This window comes from Nyctereutes procyonoides, unplaced genomic scaffold (genome assembly GCF_905146905.1).
Source record: "Nyctereutes procyonoides isolate TBG_1078 unplaced genomic scaffold, NYPRO_anot_genome, whole genome shotgun sequence".
Classification (NCBI taxonomy): Eukaryota; Metazoa; Chordata; class Mammalia; order Carnivora; family Canidae; genus Nyctereutes; species Nyctereutes procyonoides.
In genome coordinates, this window is record NW_026575052.1 from 27,542,326 (window position 1) to 27,562,129 (window position 19,804).

At 38.4% G+C, this 19,804-nt stretch overlaps 1 protein-coding gene across 7 annotated transcripts in view; it reads right to left on the minus strand.

Annotated features, from left to right (window-relative positions):
- Positions 1-19,804, minus strand: part of CNOT1 (CCR4-NOT transcription complex subunit 1) — a 101,774-nt gene that overhangs the window by 58,631 nt on the left and 23,339 nt on the right. For all 7 annotated transcript variants that reach the window (XM_055332712.1, XM_055332709.1, XM_055332713.1 and 4 more), the window contains 9 exons: positions 17,642-17,917; positions 6,637-6,744; positions 5,957-6,055; positions 5,512-5,580; positions 5,370-5,424; positions 4,677-4,880; positions 3,289-3,457; positions 708-834; positions 445-555 (listed from right to left, as the gene is read on the minus strand). In XM_055332712.1, the coding sequence (XP_055188687.1) occupies positions 445-555; positions 708-834; positions 3,289-3,457; positions 4,677-4,880; positions 5,370-5,424; positions 5,512-5,580; positions 5,957-6,055; positions 6,637-6,744; positions 17,642-17,743 (1,044 nt within the window). In that variant the 5' untranslated portion in view covers positions 17,744-17,917. The remainder of the gene's footprint in view (positions 1-444; positions 556-707; positions 835-3,288; positions 3,458-4,676; positions 4,881-5,369; positions 5,425-5,511; positions 5,581-5,956; positions 6,056-6,636; positions 6,745-17,641; positions 17,918-19,804) is intronic.

The window sequence follows — 19,804 nt, forward strand, 5'->3', positions numbered from 1 at the left end:
CATTTTAGGAGAGTTACATCTGGGGGAAAATTATTTAGCTTATGGATATTCTAGAAATGGAAATAGTAAGAGAAGTATGGATTATATTTTATCCACCATAAAGACAGCAAAATTTTTGTTGTACTTCCAAAAAAATATTCAGAAGGCCTCTTTTATATAGTCATTACTTTGCACTAAATTCCTCCAAAATAACCATACACCAGGACCCTCAACAGTGCCACTCAGAACTGCACTGCAGCAATTCCTAATGAACAAAACTGGTATTTGATTATGAACTATCTCTAAAACATAATCATCTCGTAAACTTCATTACTATGAAGCCAATGAACTTGGGACCCCCAAAACTGCTGCTCTCATTCGGCTGAGCATTTTATTTATTAAAATTTGCTTTCTTTGATCTATATTAACACCAAAAATATAAGATCATGATTTACATGTACTTACCAGTTCCTTGAGAACATCAATCAAGACTTCTACATTCCATGTGTGTGCCTGTGCTCCATCACTTTTATCTTTTCCATCACTCCAGATCCCACTGCCAGGAGCAGAGATACTCTGTACAAGTAAAATTTGAATTAAACAAACCCAACTACTTAAAGTACTTAGCTCTAGTTGGTAGAAAAATCAATCATACTGTAATTTGATAAATAAAATAAAGAGGGCAGGATGTTAATTCACATGGCAAACCAGGTGATTTCTGTATTTACCTGTAATGGAATTCCATCTGTCAATCCTGAATGGGTGCGAGCCATCATTCCCAAAACCCTGGCAACCTGGGCAGCTGTGACCTCCCGAACACCAAATTGCATGATTATACTGCGGCATTCTTCAATACTGAAACAAAAATTAAACCTCAGGAAAACGCTACCACCTTCATTACCAAGGTTAAGAGATGCTAGTATGAAATAAGCCCTAAGTGAAACCCTCGACTTTTACTAATAAGCTTCATTCCATGTTATTTTATATAGCTATATATATAAAAAAGAACCTACTTAACCAAGAAAATAGGAAAGCTTTTCTTTTCACTTTGTCTATATGATAAGATGGATATTAGCTGAATCTATCATGGTAATCATTTCATAATACATGTAAATCAAACCATCATGCTATATGCTTAAGCTGGTACAGTGATGTCCATCAATTATTTCTCAGTAAGACTGGAGGGAAAAAAAATAGAAAAAGTTTCAAAGATCGATGGAAGAAAAGACAACCCAAAAGGAATGATTAACTTTCACACAAACAAAATTTAATTCATCTTCAATATGAATCAAGTTGCTCTTTAAAATACCGATACTTGGGATCCCTGGGTGGCGCAGCGGTTTAGCGCCAGCCTTTGGCCCAGGGCACGGTCCTGGAGATCCGGGATCGAATCCCATGTCGGGCTCCCGGTGCATGGAGCCTGCTTCTCCCTCTGCCTATGTCTCTGCCTCTCTCTCTCACTGTGTGCCTATCATAAATAAATAAAAAATAAAGTTGTTTAAAAAAAAAATACTGATACTTAAGAGTGCCTGGGTGGTCAGCTGGCTAAGCATCCAGCTCTTGATTTCAGCTCACATCATGATCTCAGGGTCATGACACAGAACCCAGCAGGGAAATTAAAATTCTCTCTCTCCCCCTCTGACCCACCCCTAACCCCTCAAAAAAGATAAAAAATAGAATAATAAACTAAAATACTGAAAGTCAAAGTGAGTTTGATTATTTTAATACATACAAAGCCTTGAAAATATATCCTAACTCTTCTACTTTGTTCCTTGAAGTTTAACTAAACAAAAGTTTTATAACAGGCACATATTCACACCCACAAATGTATTTTCAAAATTGGAAATTTGGTTTGTATGAACAGTTTGAAAACATTAAAAGTTACACTGAAAGTCAAAGCAGAATGCATTAATGCCCTTAACTCTCAAGAAAACACTGACAATCTACTTTATCACAGTCATAAATGCCACTAACAGTATTTCCTTTAGTGTCCCTAGCAAGTGAGAAAAAACCTTCAAGTGGCAGCTATGAAACAATGAAAAAAGGAAGCTTGGGGAAAAAAAAAAGGAAGCTTATAGAAAATGAAGATACAGTGGGGATTTGAAGGTGCAAGGAGGGAAAAGACAAACACATCCAGTAGGAATTGATACAGTTTCCACAAACACTCCCCTTAATGCTCTCTCCCCTCCAAAGGCTAAAAATGTCTATCCTGGCAACTAGACTAGGAAGCTCTGATTTCTAAATTGAAAAACTAGGGGAGGAAAAAGAGACAGAAATTTAGCCACCAGGATATTTACAGCTGCCACCAAAACTAGTATAGGCATATCCAGGAGATTTCATGAATTAGGCTCCAGACACAACAACAACAACAAAAAAAAAAACAAGTCAAATGAGTTTTTTCATTTACCAGGGTATTAAAATTATGTTTACAACTACACTGTAGGTCTACTGAGTTTGCAATAACATTAAGTCTAAACAGAAATACTTTTTTGCTTAGAATTTGCTGACCAACATCTGAGCTTTCAGTGAGTTATAATCACTAATCACTGATGACAGATCACCATTAACAGAGTAATAAAAAAGTTTGAAATGTCAAAACGTGACAAAAAGGAGACAAGAAGTAATAAGCTAATGCTATTGGAAAAAATGTGCCAAGACTTGCTTGACACAGGGTTGCCACAAACCTTCAGTTTGTTTAAAGGGGGGGGAGGGGAGCAGCCCTGGTGACTCAGTGGTTTAGCACCGCCTCCAGCCTGGGGCGTGATCCTGGGACCCAGAATCGAGTCCCACGGGCTCCCTGCATGGGGCCTGCTTCTCCCTCTGCCTGTGTCTCTGCCTCTCTCTCTGTCTCTCTCATGAATAAGTAAATAAAATCTTTAAAAAGAAAAGTGCAGTATCTCTGAAGCACAATAAACTGAAGCATACAAAACGAGGCATGCCTGTATGCGTAAGATTAAATTTAGAAGCATGGGACGCCTGGGTGGCTCAGGAGGTTGAGCGGCTGTCTTTGGCTCAGGGCATGATAGGCATGATATCGGGATCCCAGGATGGAGTCCTCCATCAGGCTCTCTATGAGAAGCCTGGTTCTCTCTCTGCCTGTGTCTCTGCCTCTCTGATGAATAAATAATATACATATGTCTATATATAGAGAGATCTATATACATATATATATAAAAATAAATTTATAAGAGAAATTCATGAGAGGCAAAGATAATAGCACATTAACTAATTTTAGGAACTTACCTTAAAAAAAATTACATCATATTTGGCACAAGAGTAATCAAAAGTTTAATATGTCTTACTACCAACCTTGCACAAAAGCCATAGCCTACTTCCTGCATAAAATCAGCCAAGGAGCTCTCCATCATGGTTTTAGCTACCCCTCCGGAATCAGGCAGGATCCTGTCCATTAGAATGTCCCGTTTTTCAGGGTATAAAAGTGGTGCAAGCACCACGGGACAGCGTTCCTGGGGAAAATCTGAAGGAGGAAAAGAAGATTACGACTGCTATCCCCATTAAAAACAATCCTAAAAGCGCCTCAAACTTTAATCTTCCATAAGTTCATTTTCCAAGTTTTTTCAGTGTTTTCCAATCCAACAAACCCATGTTATGACCTTAACACCAATTCCAAAATATGAACATTTTCTCATTACAAAATCTGCTTGAATAATTTGTTTGTATTAAGATCCCAGTATCTAGTGGCCAGTTCACAATATCACTTTAAATTTTCACAGGACTACCAATTCCCAAAGACAACATTAGAGAGAATCAGAGTATCAATGTAACTTCACTGACAAGAAGAAAGCTTTCTATCATTGAGAAAGTTAATGTAGTTTAAAACTAAATTATACAGGGGGCACCTAGCTAGCTGAGTTGGAAGAGCACGCAACTCCTGATCTCAGGGTTCTGAGTTTGAGCCTCTTGTTGGGTGTAGAGATTACTTAAATATAATTAAACTTTAAATTTTTTTAAATTAAGAAGCACCTGGATGGCTCAGTTGGTTAGTCATCCAACTGTTCATTTCGGCTCAGGTCATGGTCTCAGGGTCCTCTGGGATTGAACCCCAAGCTCAGCGGGGAGTCTGCTTCTTTTCTCCCTCTCCCTCTGCCTCTGCCCCTCCCCTCACCTGGCTCAGGTGTGTTTTTTCTCTCAAATAAGTAAATCTTTCCAAAAATTTTTTTGAATAAACTAAGCCATAAATAGTCAAGTTTTAACAGTGAAAATGAACAGCAGTTAGTGTACAAAGATTTGTTTTAAAAAGACTACTTATGTCTCTAAAATAAAGATCTGAGAAAAGAATAACAACAACAGGACCAGGAGTTATCTTAGCACAGCAATACAAAAACTCCACAAAATGGGGATATCAATAATGATCAATTTTTTAAAGTAAAAAGAACATACCACAACAATGTAGTCTCCATCACCCTAAGGTGATGGAGTCTAGACTACATGGAAATATACCAAGTCATAACTTAGACTGTATTTACAGTCTAAGATTATTGAAGTCAAGTTCATTTTATAACTTTTTCTATGAGGCTTTAGTCAGTTTCATATTTGAAATTACAAAATACTCTCTTTTTAAAAGTTAAACTTAAGTACAGAAATCATGGTCTTCACTTGTATTCTAAAATCCTTCTGTGATGTGTTTGTGTTCATCCAAAGAAATAATCTTTTGTAGGCAACAGATACTCCTTTACCTCTGCGCAACGTCTTAAGAAAAGCGTCTATTTGTTCCTGTCCAACTCCAAAGGCTCCCTTCTGCCCAAAGAGGAGATGGGAGAGGAGGAGATGTAGAACCTCTATTGCTATATCTTGGAAGCCACCTTCTTGATTTCCACTGACGTCTGCGTCAATGTAAGAACGCAGAAGATCAGGAAGCTTCTGTTTGATAAACTGGGCAGCTAGAAGTCAGGTAAACCAAAAACCACAAATTACTTTTGCACCACAATAGGTAAAAAGTCACATCAGAACACAGATGACCATCATTCTTATTCACCAACTCACCCCTTACCCTCTAATGTTTTCACAGTTATAGCTGGCAGGTATAAAATAAGAAGCCAATTGCCAGGGGCTGGGGGACGGAGAAATGGAGAATTGTTCAGAGGGTTTACTGTTTCAGTTTTGCAAAATGAAGAAGTTCCAAACATCTATTACACAACAATGTGAATATAGTTAACACTACTGAACTATACACTTAAAAATGGTTATGAAATTAAGTTTTTTATGGCATGTTTTTACCATACATATATACATTCGTAAGACCGGCCAAAAGAAAATAATCCTGGATTATTTACACTCTAAAATTTAAACTATGGAGCCTCAAGATTCAAAAACTCATGGATTTTAAAGAATTAACTTCACTACAGGATCTTTAAGAAAAAAGAACTTACCAAAACCTCTGAGATCTGAGCTGGAAGAATTCAAGAGGGCAAGGCCAAAAATTACCTGAAACAAAAGGGTCAGATTGACCGAAGAGTCAAGTAATTGTTTTTAATTCAATTTTGCCTCTCTCTCTCTCCTTTAATCACTTACCTCTTGTACTTTGCTTAACTTGAGAACTTTACTCAGCTGGGCAAATAAGTGGGGTGCAGGTTTTAAACTCTGAAACAAACCAAACTTTATTTTAAAACAACAAAAACTTAAAAAAGAGAACTTAAGATTTTCAGCAAGTTTATAAAAGCATCTATTTACCCAATTATGCTGCTACAGAGGAGTGACAGAATTCTGTAGTCATGCTAGAAACAATACACCATATCCTAGAACTGTGTGTGGACTGACCATTTTAAACCTTCAAATTATCTGGTTTTAGTACATTTCTATTAATTATCAAACAGTCTTGATTATGCTAGAAAATTTTTAAAAACCCAAGTAACTATTGAAATTTTTTTAATTAAGACATGTCATTATGACATCAAGGTTTAAGGCCTTTTTAGAAAGTCACATTCTTAGGACTACTAAAGATAAAAGCAATACCAACCTTCTGATAGTGCAATGGATTATCAATGGCATAGGACAGCGTCGAGATAAAATTTGGCTTTGTAATCAGCGACGCACACTCCTGAATCAGAAACTGAGTCTTTAAAAATAAAAAGTGAATTTTCAATAGCAAGCACTAACATTCATCTTCTTCACAAACAGACACAGAGATGCTCAAAACATTAAAGTGTAATTCAATATTGCACATTTTTTCTAAGCATTATCAAAATTAGCTCTTTAAAAATCCCATTTAAACTCGAGTCCATTAGCAACAAGTCAACACCAACACCTCTACAGAATAGTTTCCAATGACAAGAAGATAACTCTAAGGAACAATATAATGACAAACTATTGTCATACTGAAAATCAAGCCAAAGAAACTTTATCTAGAACAAAGATCCCTTCTCTGTCTTATTTATCAAGCAGGACTTCCCCCACATTCCTGCTTCCTGTAGGCAAGTCTGATCCCCAGCAATCTAAGCCTGAACTAGGCAGCTATTAATGGTCTGCAGCCAGGCAGAAGGGAGGAACAAAAAAAGAACAAATCCCAGTATCTTTTAGCCATTGAGCTAAGATTATCTCTGGATGATTTGTATGTGTCATTTGCTACACACACTATGCCCAAAATGCAATTCATTGAACAACTAGATCTAAGTAAACATAAACTCTAAGTCCCAATACCTGATGAAAATCTTTGCCACTGCTTTTACCATCGCCACTGAAATCCACATGCGAAAATAGGCAGCGTAATAAATGCCTGTCTGCCTCAGGACCGTGCCGATTCACAATCTAAAAAGACCAAAAATATAAATTTGTAGTCACCATTAAGGAGGATTAAAAAAAATGTCCCTAGGCAAAATCCCAAATTACATTAATTATTCATTTTGAGTAAGAGTTACAGGAATTAATAAAATGGAGATACCAATATTTTATAATTAAATGTTTCCTAGTCATTGGCAGGAAAAACAGAAGAAATTAATCAGTCCACATAACTGTGTGTACTTTGGTCAATATCTAAAACAAAACACCAAGTAGCATAAATGACATGTAGTAAGAATACAAAGTTTTTAATTATAAGGCAACAATTTTATACCAAACTAGAGTTCGAGAAAATCACTTTTTCTATGCAGTATTTGTACCCTAAAAATATAACCTGAACTCTAACACAACTGTAACTCTTTAACTACAAGGCAACGTGCTTAAAAACAAAACAAAAAAGTCGAGACGCCTGGGTGGCTCAGTCAGTTAAATGTCCAGCTCTTGATCTCAGGTCAGTTCTTGATCTCAGGGTTTTGAGGTCAAGCCTTCAGTTGGGCTCAGCACTGGGCATGAGCTTACTTAAATTAAAAAAGAAAAAACAAACAAAAAAGTCTAATAAGTTCAGTACTTTAGTGCTGCCCCCAAGCTCCATTAGTTTTTTGCTATTTCTTAAATTTACCTATGTTTGTACTCACTATTCTAATTAGAAAGCTTCAATTATCTATACATGAGCTGTTTTCTCAGCTCCTAACTACATGACCTGCCCTCCCATCACCCCTTCACACTGCTTTACTTTTCCTAATAGAGCTTATGACCATCTGATAATTTATTCTCAATATCCCCCACTAGACTTTAAGCTGCATGAAAACAGGAAATTTGTGCAGTTCAGCTAGCTTCTTCACACTTGGAAAAGAGCTTAGCACACAACAAGGACAGAGTAATCATTTAAATATTACAAGTATTTTCTTACACTTTAGGCTAAATATGGTACTGAACTTCCCTGGTTTAATCTTCAACAATTCTGCCAAAATCTACTGCAATTTTATAAAGAGATGGATACTTGTATCAGACTAATGAGCCTTAAATCCTATAGTCCATGAACTAAGAAATCAGGATCTGTAGTCCAACTCCACTGTACCATAATTACATGGCAGCTGGCTAAGTTAACTTAATTTCAGGTTTCCCCACCCAGAAAATGCAGCAGTTAAATAAGACCTTGTGGGGAGCCTGATGCAGGACTGGATCCTAGGACCCAGAAATCACGACCTGAGCCAAAGACAGACACTCAACCAGTGAGCCACCTAGGGGTCCCCAGATTTTTTAAATTTAAACTGAAGGCAGGGGATCCCTGGGTGGCCCAGTGGTTTAGTGCCTGCCTTTGGCCCAGGGCTTGATCCTGGAGTCCCGGGATCGAGTCCCACATCGGGTTCCCTGAATGGAGGCTGTTTCTCTCTCTGTCTCTCATGAATGAATAAATAAAATCTAAATAAATAAATAAATAAATAAATAAATAAATAAATAAATAAACAAACAAACTCAAGGCAGTAACTCTACATTACAATGATCACAGTTTTGGACCGTAATATATGCAAGTAACGAAGCATCTTCCTAGTAATCATACTTATTAAATAATTTTAATTCTTAAAAATACTGATTCTAGGTTTTTATTATATTATCTGTATGAATACTTCAGGTTACTTTATTTAAAAATACTGCATGTATTTGAAACTGTTTAGTATAAAAAAAATGAAAAAATTGTGCATCAAATATAAAGGGTAGTTCGAACTTGAAAATCATTAATTTAAAGGACAAAACTTTCAAACCCTTAAGTAAAACATGGTGAAACTATGAGTACTTTTTTCTGTTCTTGAATAACAAAAAACTTAATTTCCATTTTCAGTAAAACATACTCTTGAAAAAAAGTGGTCCAGGGAGAAAAGGAATAGTTCATTATTACCACCCTCAAATGACAGGCCAAATGTAGATTTCTACCTGGGACTGAGAATTCCAGAAATAAAACTGTTAAGGACTGATAAATGTCCCAAAAAATGTCCCTCTGTTCAAGTGATGAATCTGGGGCACAATGAGCCATTAAAGAAAAGAGACTATACATTTAGAAACCTAGATCAACATACTGCATACATGACAAAGGAGGTAGAGCTGGAAAAACAACAAAGCTCAAGATACCACTTTTAATGTCTATGAGCAAGCCATCTAGCCAAAGGGGAATGCTGGAGAAACAGAATGAAGGAGGACATGGGAGGTAGCAACCATTGCATAATTAGAAAACAGAAATGACACTCTACTACAACATACTTCCCTGCCCTCAAACATCCCTAAGATTGTTTACATTTGAGTAAATAACGGAGTTGATTCAAAGATGAGCAAAAATCCAAAGACTTAGCATAGAACCTATAGAAGGAACTGTAAAATAAATGGAGCAGTTAAGACAGATGAAAAACATACATTTAAAGGACTTACCCAAATAAACAGAAGAATTTTGATAAATAATATTTCATATTGTCAAAGAAATTATACGAACTGTTTTTAAGGGGAAAAGTCCTCAAAAAACACTGGTCCAAGGACAAGGTAAGGAAATGAAAGTAAGCTTGCAGTACTTAAGAAAGAAACTTAAGGCAAAAATCTTCAGAAAAGATAACCACATATCAGTAGATCTCAATCCACACGAAAAAAATTCAAAGATGGGATGCCTGGGTGGCACAGTGGTTGGAGCACCTGCCTTCACCCCAGGGTGTGATCGCAGAGTCCCAGGGTCAAGTCCCACATGGGGTTTCGCTGCATGGAGCCTGCTTCTCTCTCTGCCTAGGTCTCTGCCTCTACCTCTCATGAATAAATAAATAAAATCTTAAAAAAAAATTCAAAGAAAACAACAAAATCCAAAAACATCTGAATGGGAATATTTAAAGATATACAGGGGATCCCTGGGTGGCGCAGCGATTTAGCACCTGCCTTTGGCCCAGGGCGCGATCCTGGAGACCCGGGATCGAATCCCACGTCGGGATCCTGGTGCATGGAGCCTGCTTCTCCCTCTGCCTATGTCTCTGCCTCTCTCTCTCTCTCTCTGTGACTATCATAAATAAATAAAATTTAAAAAAAAAAAAGATATACAATAGGGGATCCCTGGGTGGCTCAGCGGTTTGGCGCCTGCCTTTGGCCCAGGGCGTGATCCCAGGGTCCTGGGATCGAGTCCCCATTGGGTTCCTCACAGGGAGCCTGCTTCTCCTTCTGCCCATGTCTCTGCCTCTCTCTCTCTCTCTCTCTGTGTCTCTCATGAATAAATAATTAAAAAATAAATAAAAATGAAAAACATATTCTCAAGCATGAAAGAATTTCATTAACACCACTCAAGTTCAAAATGAAACAAATCTGACAATAATCTGCAGCCAAAAAAGAAATGAACGAAAATAGAGGGCTTTCTGGGAATACAGAAAAAGGACAGGAGGCAATAAGAACTGAATCCATTCAATATGTAATACATTTCTAGTAATGGGGCTTGATGGGCTCAGCTGGTGGAACAGAGGACTCTTGATCTCAGAGTCATGAGTTCAACCCCCACATTGGGTGAGAGTCTCTCTCATGTAGTGAGAGACTACATGTCTAGTAAGACTATATTGCCTTTTGAATAAAAGTTGTCTTACAGACTTAACTTCGGGAACAAAAATTTTACATAATTACCTAGCAAAATTAAATTCTTAAAAGTATACCCTAAATACTGAAAGTAATACGAAAACAATGAAGCCAATTGTATATCCAATTGGTAGTATAACGATGCCAAGAACTACTCTTAATAACCTCAAAACATTAATTTGATGGTATATCTCTAGTGAGATACACAGCTATACCTCATTTTATTGCACTTCACAGATAATGTTTTTCAAAATAAAAGTTTGTGGCAACTGTGTATCAGTGACATTTTTGCAAAAGCATTCGCTCATTTCTTGTCTCTGTGTCACATTTTGGTAATTCTCACAATATTTCAAATTTTCCCATTATATTTCTTATGGTGACCTATAATCTGTGACCTTTGATGTTACTACTAGAATTGTTTTGGGGCACCATGAACTACACCCATGTAAGACACCAGACGTAATAAATGCCATGTGTTTTCTGACTACTTCACCAACCAGCTGCTTCCCAAACTCTTTCCCTCTATTACCTGTGACACAACAGTATTGAAGTTAGAACAATTAATAACCCTATAATGGTCTCCTAAGCATTCAAATGAAAGAAGAGTCAAACATATCTCACTAGAAATCAAAAGAAATGATTAAGGTTAGTTGAGCAAGACATGCTGAAAGTCGAAACTGACTGACCAAAAGCTAGTCCTCTTGTGCCTAAGTCAGCCAAAATGCCTATGTCTGCCTATGTCTCTGCCTCTGTGTCTCTCATGAATAAATAAAAATTTTAAAATAAAATATAATTGCGTATAAAGTCAGTTTTGGGGGGCAACTGAGTGGCTCAGTCAGTTGAGCTTCTGACACCTGATTTCAGTGCAGGTCATGATCTCATGGCTGTGGGATTGAACTACTATCTGGCTCTGCATTTAGCAGGGAGTCTGCTTGAAATTCTTTCTCTCCCTCTTCCTCTGCCCCTCCCCCTCCACACTTTCTCCCTTGCTCTCTTTCTTGTGTTCTTGCTCTCTCTTTCTCTCTCTCTAAATAAAATTCTAAAAAAAGAAAACAAGTCTTTGGAAATCACATCACATGCTTGTAGTCCCTCCTTTAGTTAAAAAGTAACACATGCCCCTCATTCCCAGTTTTATCAAGAAAAATTTCACATGTATAGAAAAATCATAGTAGTACAGTGAACAGCTGTATAACTACTGCCTAGATTCAGCAATTTAACATCTTACCATAATTATTTTTGTTATTTATATATTTTTTATCAAAGTATGGTTGACAGTACGACATAGTGATCTGACAATTCCATGTTCTGCTATGCCACCCAAGTGTTGCTACCATCTGTCACCATATAACATTACTACCATATTATTGACTATATTCTAGATCTTTCATTCCTGTGACTTACTCATTCCATAACTGGAACTCTATTTCCTGCTCCCTTTCACCCATTTTGCCCATTCCTATTCATATTTTTTTTACTGGTTTGATGCTAGACACTTGAGTATGTTATTTCCTGCAAATGAAGACTTTTTTTCCTTTTTTTAAGATTTTATTTATTCATGAGACACACAGAGAGAAGCACAGACATAGGCAGAGGGAGAAAGAGGCTCCCTGTGGGGAGCCCCAACTCCATCCCAGGATCCTGGAATCACAACCAGAGCCAAAGGCAAATGTTCAAACAATGAACCACCTAGGTGTCCCAAAAACCACAGATTTTAAAAGAAATTTATTAAGGGCCAATGCAACAAACATTTATTTTATTTGGATCCTAATTCAAGCCCAAGTGTTATAAAAATTTTTAGATGAGGCAAAAGAGGAAATTTGAGTATTAACTAGATATTACATGTTTAAAAATTATTGTGCATTTTTTTTAACAATTTCTTTTTTTTTTTAATTTTTATTTATTTATGATAGAGAGAGAGAGGCAGAGACATAGGCAGAGGGAGAAGCAGGCTCCATGCACCGGGAGCCCGACATGGGATTCGATCCCGGGTCTCCAGGATCGCGCCCTGGGCCAAAGGCTGGCGCCAAACCGCTGTGCCACCCAGGGATCCCGTGCATTTTTTTTTTAGAGAGAGAATGTACACATGCCCAAACGAGCTGGGGAAAGACTAAGGGGGAGGGAAAGAGAATTCCAAGCAGGCTCCACAACCAGTGCAGAGCACCCACATGGGGTTCCTTCTCACCTCCCTGAGATCATGACCTGAACCGCGCGTTTAACCAACTCAGTCACCCACAGAACCCATAGCTCTTTTTTTAAAGATGTGACGGGGGGGGGGGGGGGACACCTGAGTGGCTTAGTGGTTAAGTGTCTGCCTTCAGTTCAAGGGCATGATCCCAGGGTCCTAAGATTGAGTCCCACATCAGGCTCCCCAGAGGGAGCCTTCTGCTCCCTCTCGCTATCTCTGATGAGTAAATATTTTTTTTAAGAAGATGTGACAACAAAAAAATAAATTAAAAAATAAAAAAGATGTGACAGTAGGGGGCACATGGGTGGCTCAGTTAAGCATCCAACTCTTGATTTTGGCTCAGGTCATTACCTCAGGGTCATGAGATCAAGCCCTGAATCAGAAGCTCAGCATGGAGTCCATATGTCCCTGTATCCTCCCTCCCCCTTTGCCCCTCCTCCAGCTCCATCCAGCACTCTAGCTTTCTCTCAAATAAAGGCTTAAAAATTTTTTTTGAATAATAAATGTGTGGTACACAGCAGATGCTTAAATCGTAGCTGCATGAAATTGTCAGGTCACATTCTGACCAACACAGCTTTCAGAATTTATCCTGAAAATTATTCCAAATAAAGACGAAAAGGGGTAAGTCTTCACTAATGAGATATTATTGGATTTATTTCTCCAAAATGGGAATTCCAAGATTTAGAAGGACTTAAAGGGCCCTAAAATTCAGATTGATATTAGATTTTGTTCTCTAATCAAAGGACCCCTGAGCCCGGGTGGCTCAGAGGTTTAGCGCCGGCTTCAGCCCAGGGCCTGATCCTGGAGACCCGGGATCAAGTCCCACATCAGGCTCCCTGTGTGAAGCCTGCTTCTCTCTCTGCCTGTGTCTCTGCCTCTCTCTGTGTCTCTCATGAATGGATAAACAAAATCTTAAAAAAAAAAAGAACAATGAACTTAACCACTATAATTCATCAAAGCAGCATCAATTGCAATAAACCCTACAAGCATACAAAGCTGATATTTCAATATACTACATACGCTGAACTACATGAAAAGAAAAAATAAGTACTGAGTAATTCCAAGAACTGAGCTTTTCCATTAGAAAAGAGTGACCCAAGTTTGAATTTCTAAGAATTTATTCTACAAATAAGCTCACACACATGTAAAAAAAATGTTGTAACAGCAATGTCAATAGCAAAAACAAAGTATACAGGGATCCCTGGTGGCTCAGCAGTTTAGCGCCTGCCTTGAGCCCAGGGCATGATCCTGGAGCCCGAGGACCGAGTCCCACATCGGGCTCCCTGGGTGGAGCCTGCTTCTCACACGTCTCCCCCCCCCGCCTCGAATAAATTTTAAAAATCTTAAAAAAAAAAAGTATATAACCTAAATGTCAATCAATAGAGAAATAAATTATGATCATCCATGTAATGGTGTCCTACACTGCCTTAAAAGAAACATCTTACGTATAGAATAAGGAGTACTTTATTTTCTTCTTTTTCTTTTTTTTTTTTTTTGAAAGGCATGTTCAACCGAGCTCAAATTCACTCCCCTAAGATCCAGAGTCAGATGCTCTACCAACTAAGCCAGCCAGGCTCGCAAGGAATCATTTCTAAGACAGACTGGTAAGTTAGAAAAGAAAAAACCCAAGATACAGAAAACTATCATACGCCAACATATGAAAAAAGGATGGAAAATATTTTACTATTTTCATTTTTAAACTTTTTAAGAATAATTTTGTTTAACATGGTTCAGCTTTATCAGAATAATATTCTACTGTTTTCTATGTGCAAGTATCTTCGAAAGAACAGTTAAGAAACAGAAAACATCAATTGCTTATGGGCAAAGAAAAAACGAGTAGCTGGGGTAATCAGGTTAATAGATGATCTATTTTAAAAATAAAATTAGGGCACCTGGGTGGCTCAGATGGTTAAGCACCTGCCTTTAGCTCAGGTCATGATCACCAGGTCCTGGGATCAAGCCCCCACATCAGGCTCCTGGTGCAGCGGGGTCTGCTTCTCCCTTTCCCCACTTGTACTCTCTCTCCCTATCTCTCAAATGAACAAATAAAATCTTTTAAATAAAAAAATAATAAAATAAATAAAAAATAAAAATAAAGTTAAACCACAACCTCTACATATCCCAAAAACAAGGAAAAGAGAAAAAACTTACCATACAAACTCTTATATTTATTTACCTGAAATAATTAGGCACCTGTTTCACTTAAAAGCTTGTACTTATATACTACCCACCTTATATAACAAATGTAATTTGTAACAGAGAGAAAGGAGAATTCGTATTTTTTTAAAATAATGCTTATGACAGGAACTGTATTAGGTGCTTTTTTTTTTTTTAAAGATTTTATTTATTCACTCATGAGAGACAGACAGAGAGAGAGAGAGAGAGAGAGAGAGAGAGAGAGGCAGAGACACAGGCAGAGGGAGAAGCAGGCTCCATGCAGGGAGCCCAACGTGGGACTTGATCCTGGGTCTCCAGGCCCTGGGCTGAAGGTGGTGCTAAACCGCTGAGCCACCTGGGCTGCCCCTAGGTGCTCTTCTTAACTTCATTTATTCCTAACAAGGATGTCAGACAAATTTTATTTTTATCCTTATTTTGCAGATGAGGAAAATAAAGCTCGGAAAAGCTACCTACTACTATCACACAACTAGTATAAGTTTTAATTTAACAACATATACAATTCTAAGTATGGAACTCCATTTGATTTATTTTTTAAAGATCTTGTTTGTTTAATTCATGAGAGAGAGATAGGAGCAGATAGGCAGAGGGAAAAGCAGGTTCCCTGCACGGAGCCCGATGTGGGACTCAATCCCAGGATCCCAGGTTCACAACTTGAGCCAGAGGCAGATGCTCAACCACTAAGCCACCCATGCATGCATCTCTCCATTTGATTTATTAATAAGAAAAGGGTACCATCACTAAAACTAAGATACAGTATACTATTTAACTTTCATAAACATTGCATGAGGGACACCTGGGTGGCTCAGCAGTTGAAAATCAGCCTTCAACTCAGGGTGTGATCCTGGAGTCCCATGCAGGGAGCCTGTTTCTCTCTCTGCCTATGTCTCTGCCTCTCTCTATATCTAATGTCTCTATTCTTCCCCCAAAAAGGGGGGGGGGGGCATGAAATGCTCAACAAGTCAAAACTATACTTGAGAACAAGGTTTTTTAAAATTGAAGGTCAACAGTGAAAACACTGAGGCAAAAGATTTGAATTGAACACTTCTCCAAAGAGGAGCATGGGAAAAGATGTTCAACAGTATTAGCCACACTACCAAACAATGTACTTGTCCACACTCATTAGAATGGGTACAAAGACATAAAATAACAAGTGTTAGTAAGGATAAGGAAAAATTGGAACCCTGGTAAACTACTTGTGGAATTGAAAAGTGATCGAGTGAAAAGTCTAGTAGTTCTTCAGAAAGTTAGTGTTACCATATAACCCATCAATTCCATTCTTTATTATATATCTCAAAAATTGAAAACAAAGATCCAAGAACTCATAAACAAATGTTGAAACTCTTAATAGCCACAAAATGGAAATAAATTAAATATCCAACTTAATAAACAAAATGTAAAATATCCACAGAACTATTTGTTCATTATTATAAATAATATTCATACAGTATTATTACTCATAAAAAGGAATGAAGTACTGGCACAGACTCCCAACATGGATGAAACATCTTAAAGGGGGGGAAGGAAGAGTTAAGGAAGAGAATCTCAAGCAGGGTCCACACTCAGTGCAGAGCCCCACGTGTGGCTCAATCTCATGATCCTGAGATCATGACCTGAGCTGAAAGTTGGACATTTAAGTGACTGAACCACCTAGGTGCCCCCACGAGACAGATGAATCTTGAAAGCACTGTGCTAAGTGAAAGAAGGCAGACACAAAAGGCCACATCTGGTATGATTGCATTTATATGAAATGTCCAGAAAGGCAAATCCATAAAAGCAGAAAGATCAGTGGTTGCCAGGGTCTGGAGGGAGAAGGAAATGGGAGAGCAACTGCTAACAGATTCAAGTATTTCTTTTCGAGGTGATGAAAACATTCTGGAGTTAGATGGTGATGATTAAGTAACTTAGTAAATCCACTAAAAACTACCAAACTGCACATTCATTATAAGGGTAAATTTTAAGTTTGTGAAGTACATCTTAATTTTAAAACATAGATAAGGACAGTCCCGGTGGCTCAGCAGTTTAGCGCCACCTTCAGCCTGGGGCGTGATCCTGGGGACCTGGGATCAAGTCTCGCATCGGGCTCCCTGCATGGGGCCTCCTTCTTTCTCCCTCTGCCTGTGTATCTCTGCCTCTCTCTCTGTCTCTCATGAATAAATAAATATTTTTAAAAAATAAAAAATAGTAAAACATAGATAAGAAAAAAATGAGACTAAGCCAAAACAAACCAGACATTTCATAATTTTTATAGAAAAATTTAAATCTGTGGCTCCTTTAAAGAAAAAATTGAGGGGGATTCCTGGGTGGCTCAGTAGTTTGGCGCCTGCCTTTGGCCCAGGGCATGATCCTGGAGACCCGGGATCGAGTCCCACGTCAGGCTCCCTGCATGAAGCCTGCTTCTACTTCTGCCTGTCTCTGCGTGTCTGTATGTGTGTGTGTGTGTGTGTGTGTGTCTCATGGATAAAAATAAAATCTATTAAAAAAAAAGGAAAAATTGAGGGGGCAATTGGGTGGCTCAGTTAGGCATCGCTCCCTGCTCAGCAGGGAGTCTGCTTCTCCCTCTCCTGCTTGCCACTTGCTTGTGTACGCATGCACGGTCTCTATGTCAAATAAATGAACAAAATCTTAAAGAAAAAAAAAAAGGATGCCTGGGTGGCTCAGCGGTTGAGGATCTGCCTTCCACCCACCAAGGCATGATCCCCAGTCTGGCGATCGAGTCCCGCATCTGCCTCCCCACAAGGAGCCTGCTTCTCCCTCCTATCTGTGTCTCTGCCCCTCTCTGTGTGTCTCAGGAATAAATAAAATCTTAAAAAAAAAAATAGATTGGGACAAAATATTTTATATATTAAAGCTGAGGAGAACCTTCTTTCTACTGTATACTCATTCCTCTAATGGCACTTGTTTTCTAAGTTTACTTACATGCTGTATTTCCTGCTGGCTGGCTCGGTAGTTTTTCTTGGTTAAATTGTCCACCAGGTAGCTGATTTGAGACAAGGCCAGCGAGAGCGAGTCAAGATTCATTGCTGGTTGGGGCGGAAGCAGGCGGCCGAGCCCGGCGCAAAATCACCATTATTCCCCTTTAGTCACCTCAGAGGCAGGTTAATGCTTTCTTTGTAATTAGCCTATATCTGATGTCTGTACAGTGTCTTCAGTTCTTCTTTACCAGGGGTATTACTCTGTTCTGAAACATGGCACCTGTTTTTTTAAAATAAAAGAAAAGAAAAATCAGATTTTTAAATTAGTTTTTTTTATGTAGAGAAGAAGAGTTGAATAGCCGTCGTCTCTCCAACTTAATACCTGAAAGACCACAAAGGACTAAAAAAAAAAAAAATTCAAGATGTCTCGACCACTAGTTACAGAAGAAGATGCCAAGTTAGAAAATTAGGTAGGGCCAGTATAAGAAGGAAATATCCCCCCTCAAAAAAGTTGCAGTTTAGCAAGACAACCTATAATATATGGATTTCTATTTTATCTACTTGAAAATGATTGCTTATACTATACTCTTTAGAAATAGGAGGAAAGTACTTAAAATTAGGACTAATGGAAAGAAACTCATCTGACATTTTCAGTTCCTCTACACATACCATCTACAACCTACTTTTAAGATTTCATTTATTGACTTTACTCCTTGTGTACTACACTTCAGAATCAAGTATGATAGTTTGGCCCTAAAGCTGTACCTTAGGGTGTATGTTTTAGGTTTTAAATGGCTGTCATAAATGCAAGTAAGAGCTTCAGAACGCAAATTCCTTCCCACATGGTTGAAAATATTACTAAGATTTAGAAAAGGAAGCCCTAAGCAGAAAATGACAGGATGCTTATCTGTTTAATTCCAACCTGGGGCTGAGTCAGAAAAACTATTCTGTATTTAAAAAAGGGGCGGAGGAAAAAAAAAGGAGGGGAGAGAACCACAAGTTTTTCTTAGGAATTCACCAAGTACCGCTGATGAAACACAAAAATCTTTAAAAACAAGGAGCTGAACTTATGCAAAGCTTCATGTTCTAAAATCCCCAAATTTCATTATAATCAGAAAATTCACAAAGATTTTATTTATTTATTCATAGACACAGAGAGAGAGAGAGAGGCAGAGACACAGGCAGAGGGAGAAGCAGGCTCCACGCAGAGAGCCCGACGTGGGACTCGATCCCAGCACTCTAGGATCACACCCTGAGCCGAAGGCAGAAGCTGAACTGCTGAGCCACCCAGGCATCCTGAAAATTCACAAAGATTAAAAGGCTCTCTTAGAGACAGTAAAACCTTTACCTTTAACAATTTCTAAACAAATTAGAAACACTACATTGTTTTGGTGTTTCAACTTTATACAAAGCAAAAGTTCAACCTATGGTATCACTCCACATGCTCCCTAAAAAAAGAGAAGGAGCGGGCAGCCCGGGTGGCTCAGCAGGTTAGCGCCGCCTGCAGCCCAGGGCGTGATCCTGGAGACCCGGGATCGAGTTCCACGTCAGGCTCCCTGCATGGAGCCTGCTTCTCCCTCTGCCTGTGTCTTGGCCTCTCTCTCTCCCCCTGTCTTTCATGAATAAATAAATTTTTAAAAAAATTTTAAAAAAGAGGAGGAGCTTGAAAATGTGCCAAGATGTTTTGTTCATTCTAAATAACACATGAATTGTTTGTATCTATCCATTACTTGCAACTAAACTAGCCTGTTCTAAATCTTAGAGAAGTCTCCTTCACATTCTATTCATAGCATATTTTCTATATCTGACTAGTAAGACATCCAACTTTGAGGGCCTACTATAAGTTTACAAGCAAAGGGCAGCCCCGGTGGCACAGCGGTTTATCACCGCCTGCAGCTGGGGTGTGATCCTGGAGACCCAGGATTGAATCCCACATCAGGCTTCCTGCATGGAGCCTGCTTCTCCCTCTGCCTGTGTCTCTGCCTCTCTCTCACTCTCTCTGAATGAATAAATAAATAAATCTTTAAAAAAAAAAAAGTTTACAAGCAAAGAGGACTCATCGGACTGTTAACAATAGTATTAACTGTACAACCTTTCCTAAAATTCAAAATAAATAGAATATCCCTCCAGATATAGAAGTTCTTTTTGCCTCAAGAACTCCAAGGAC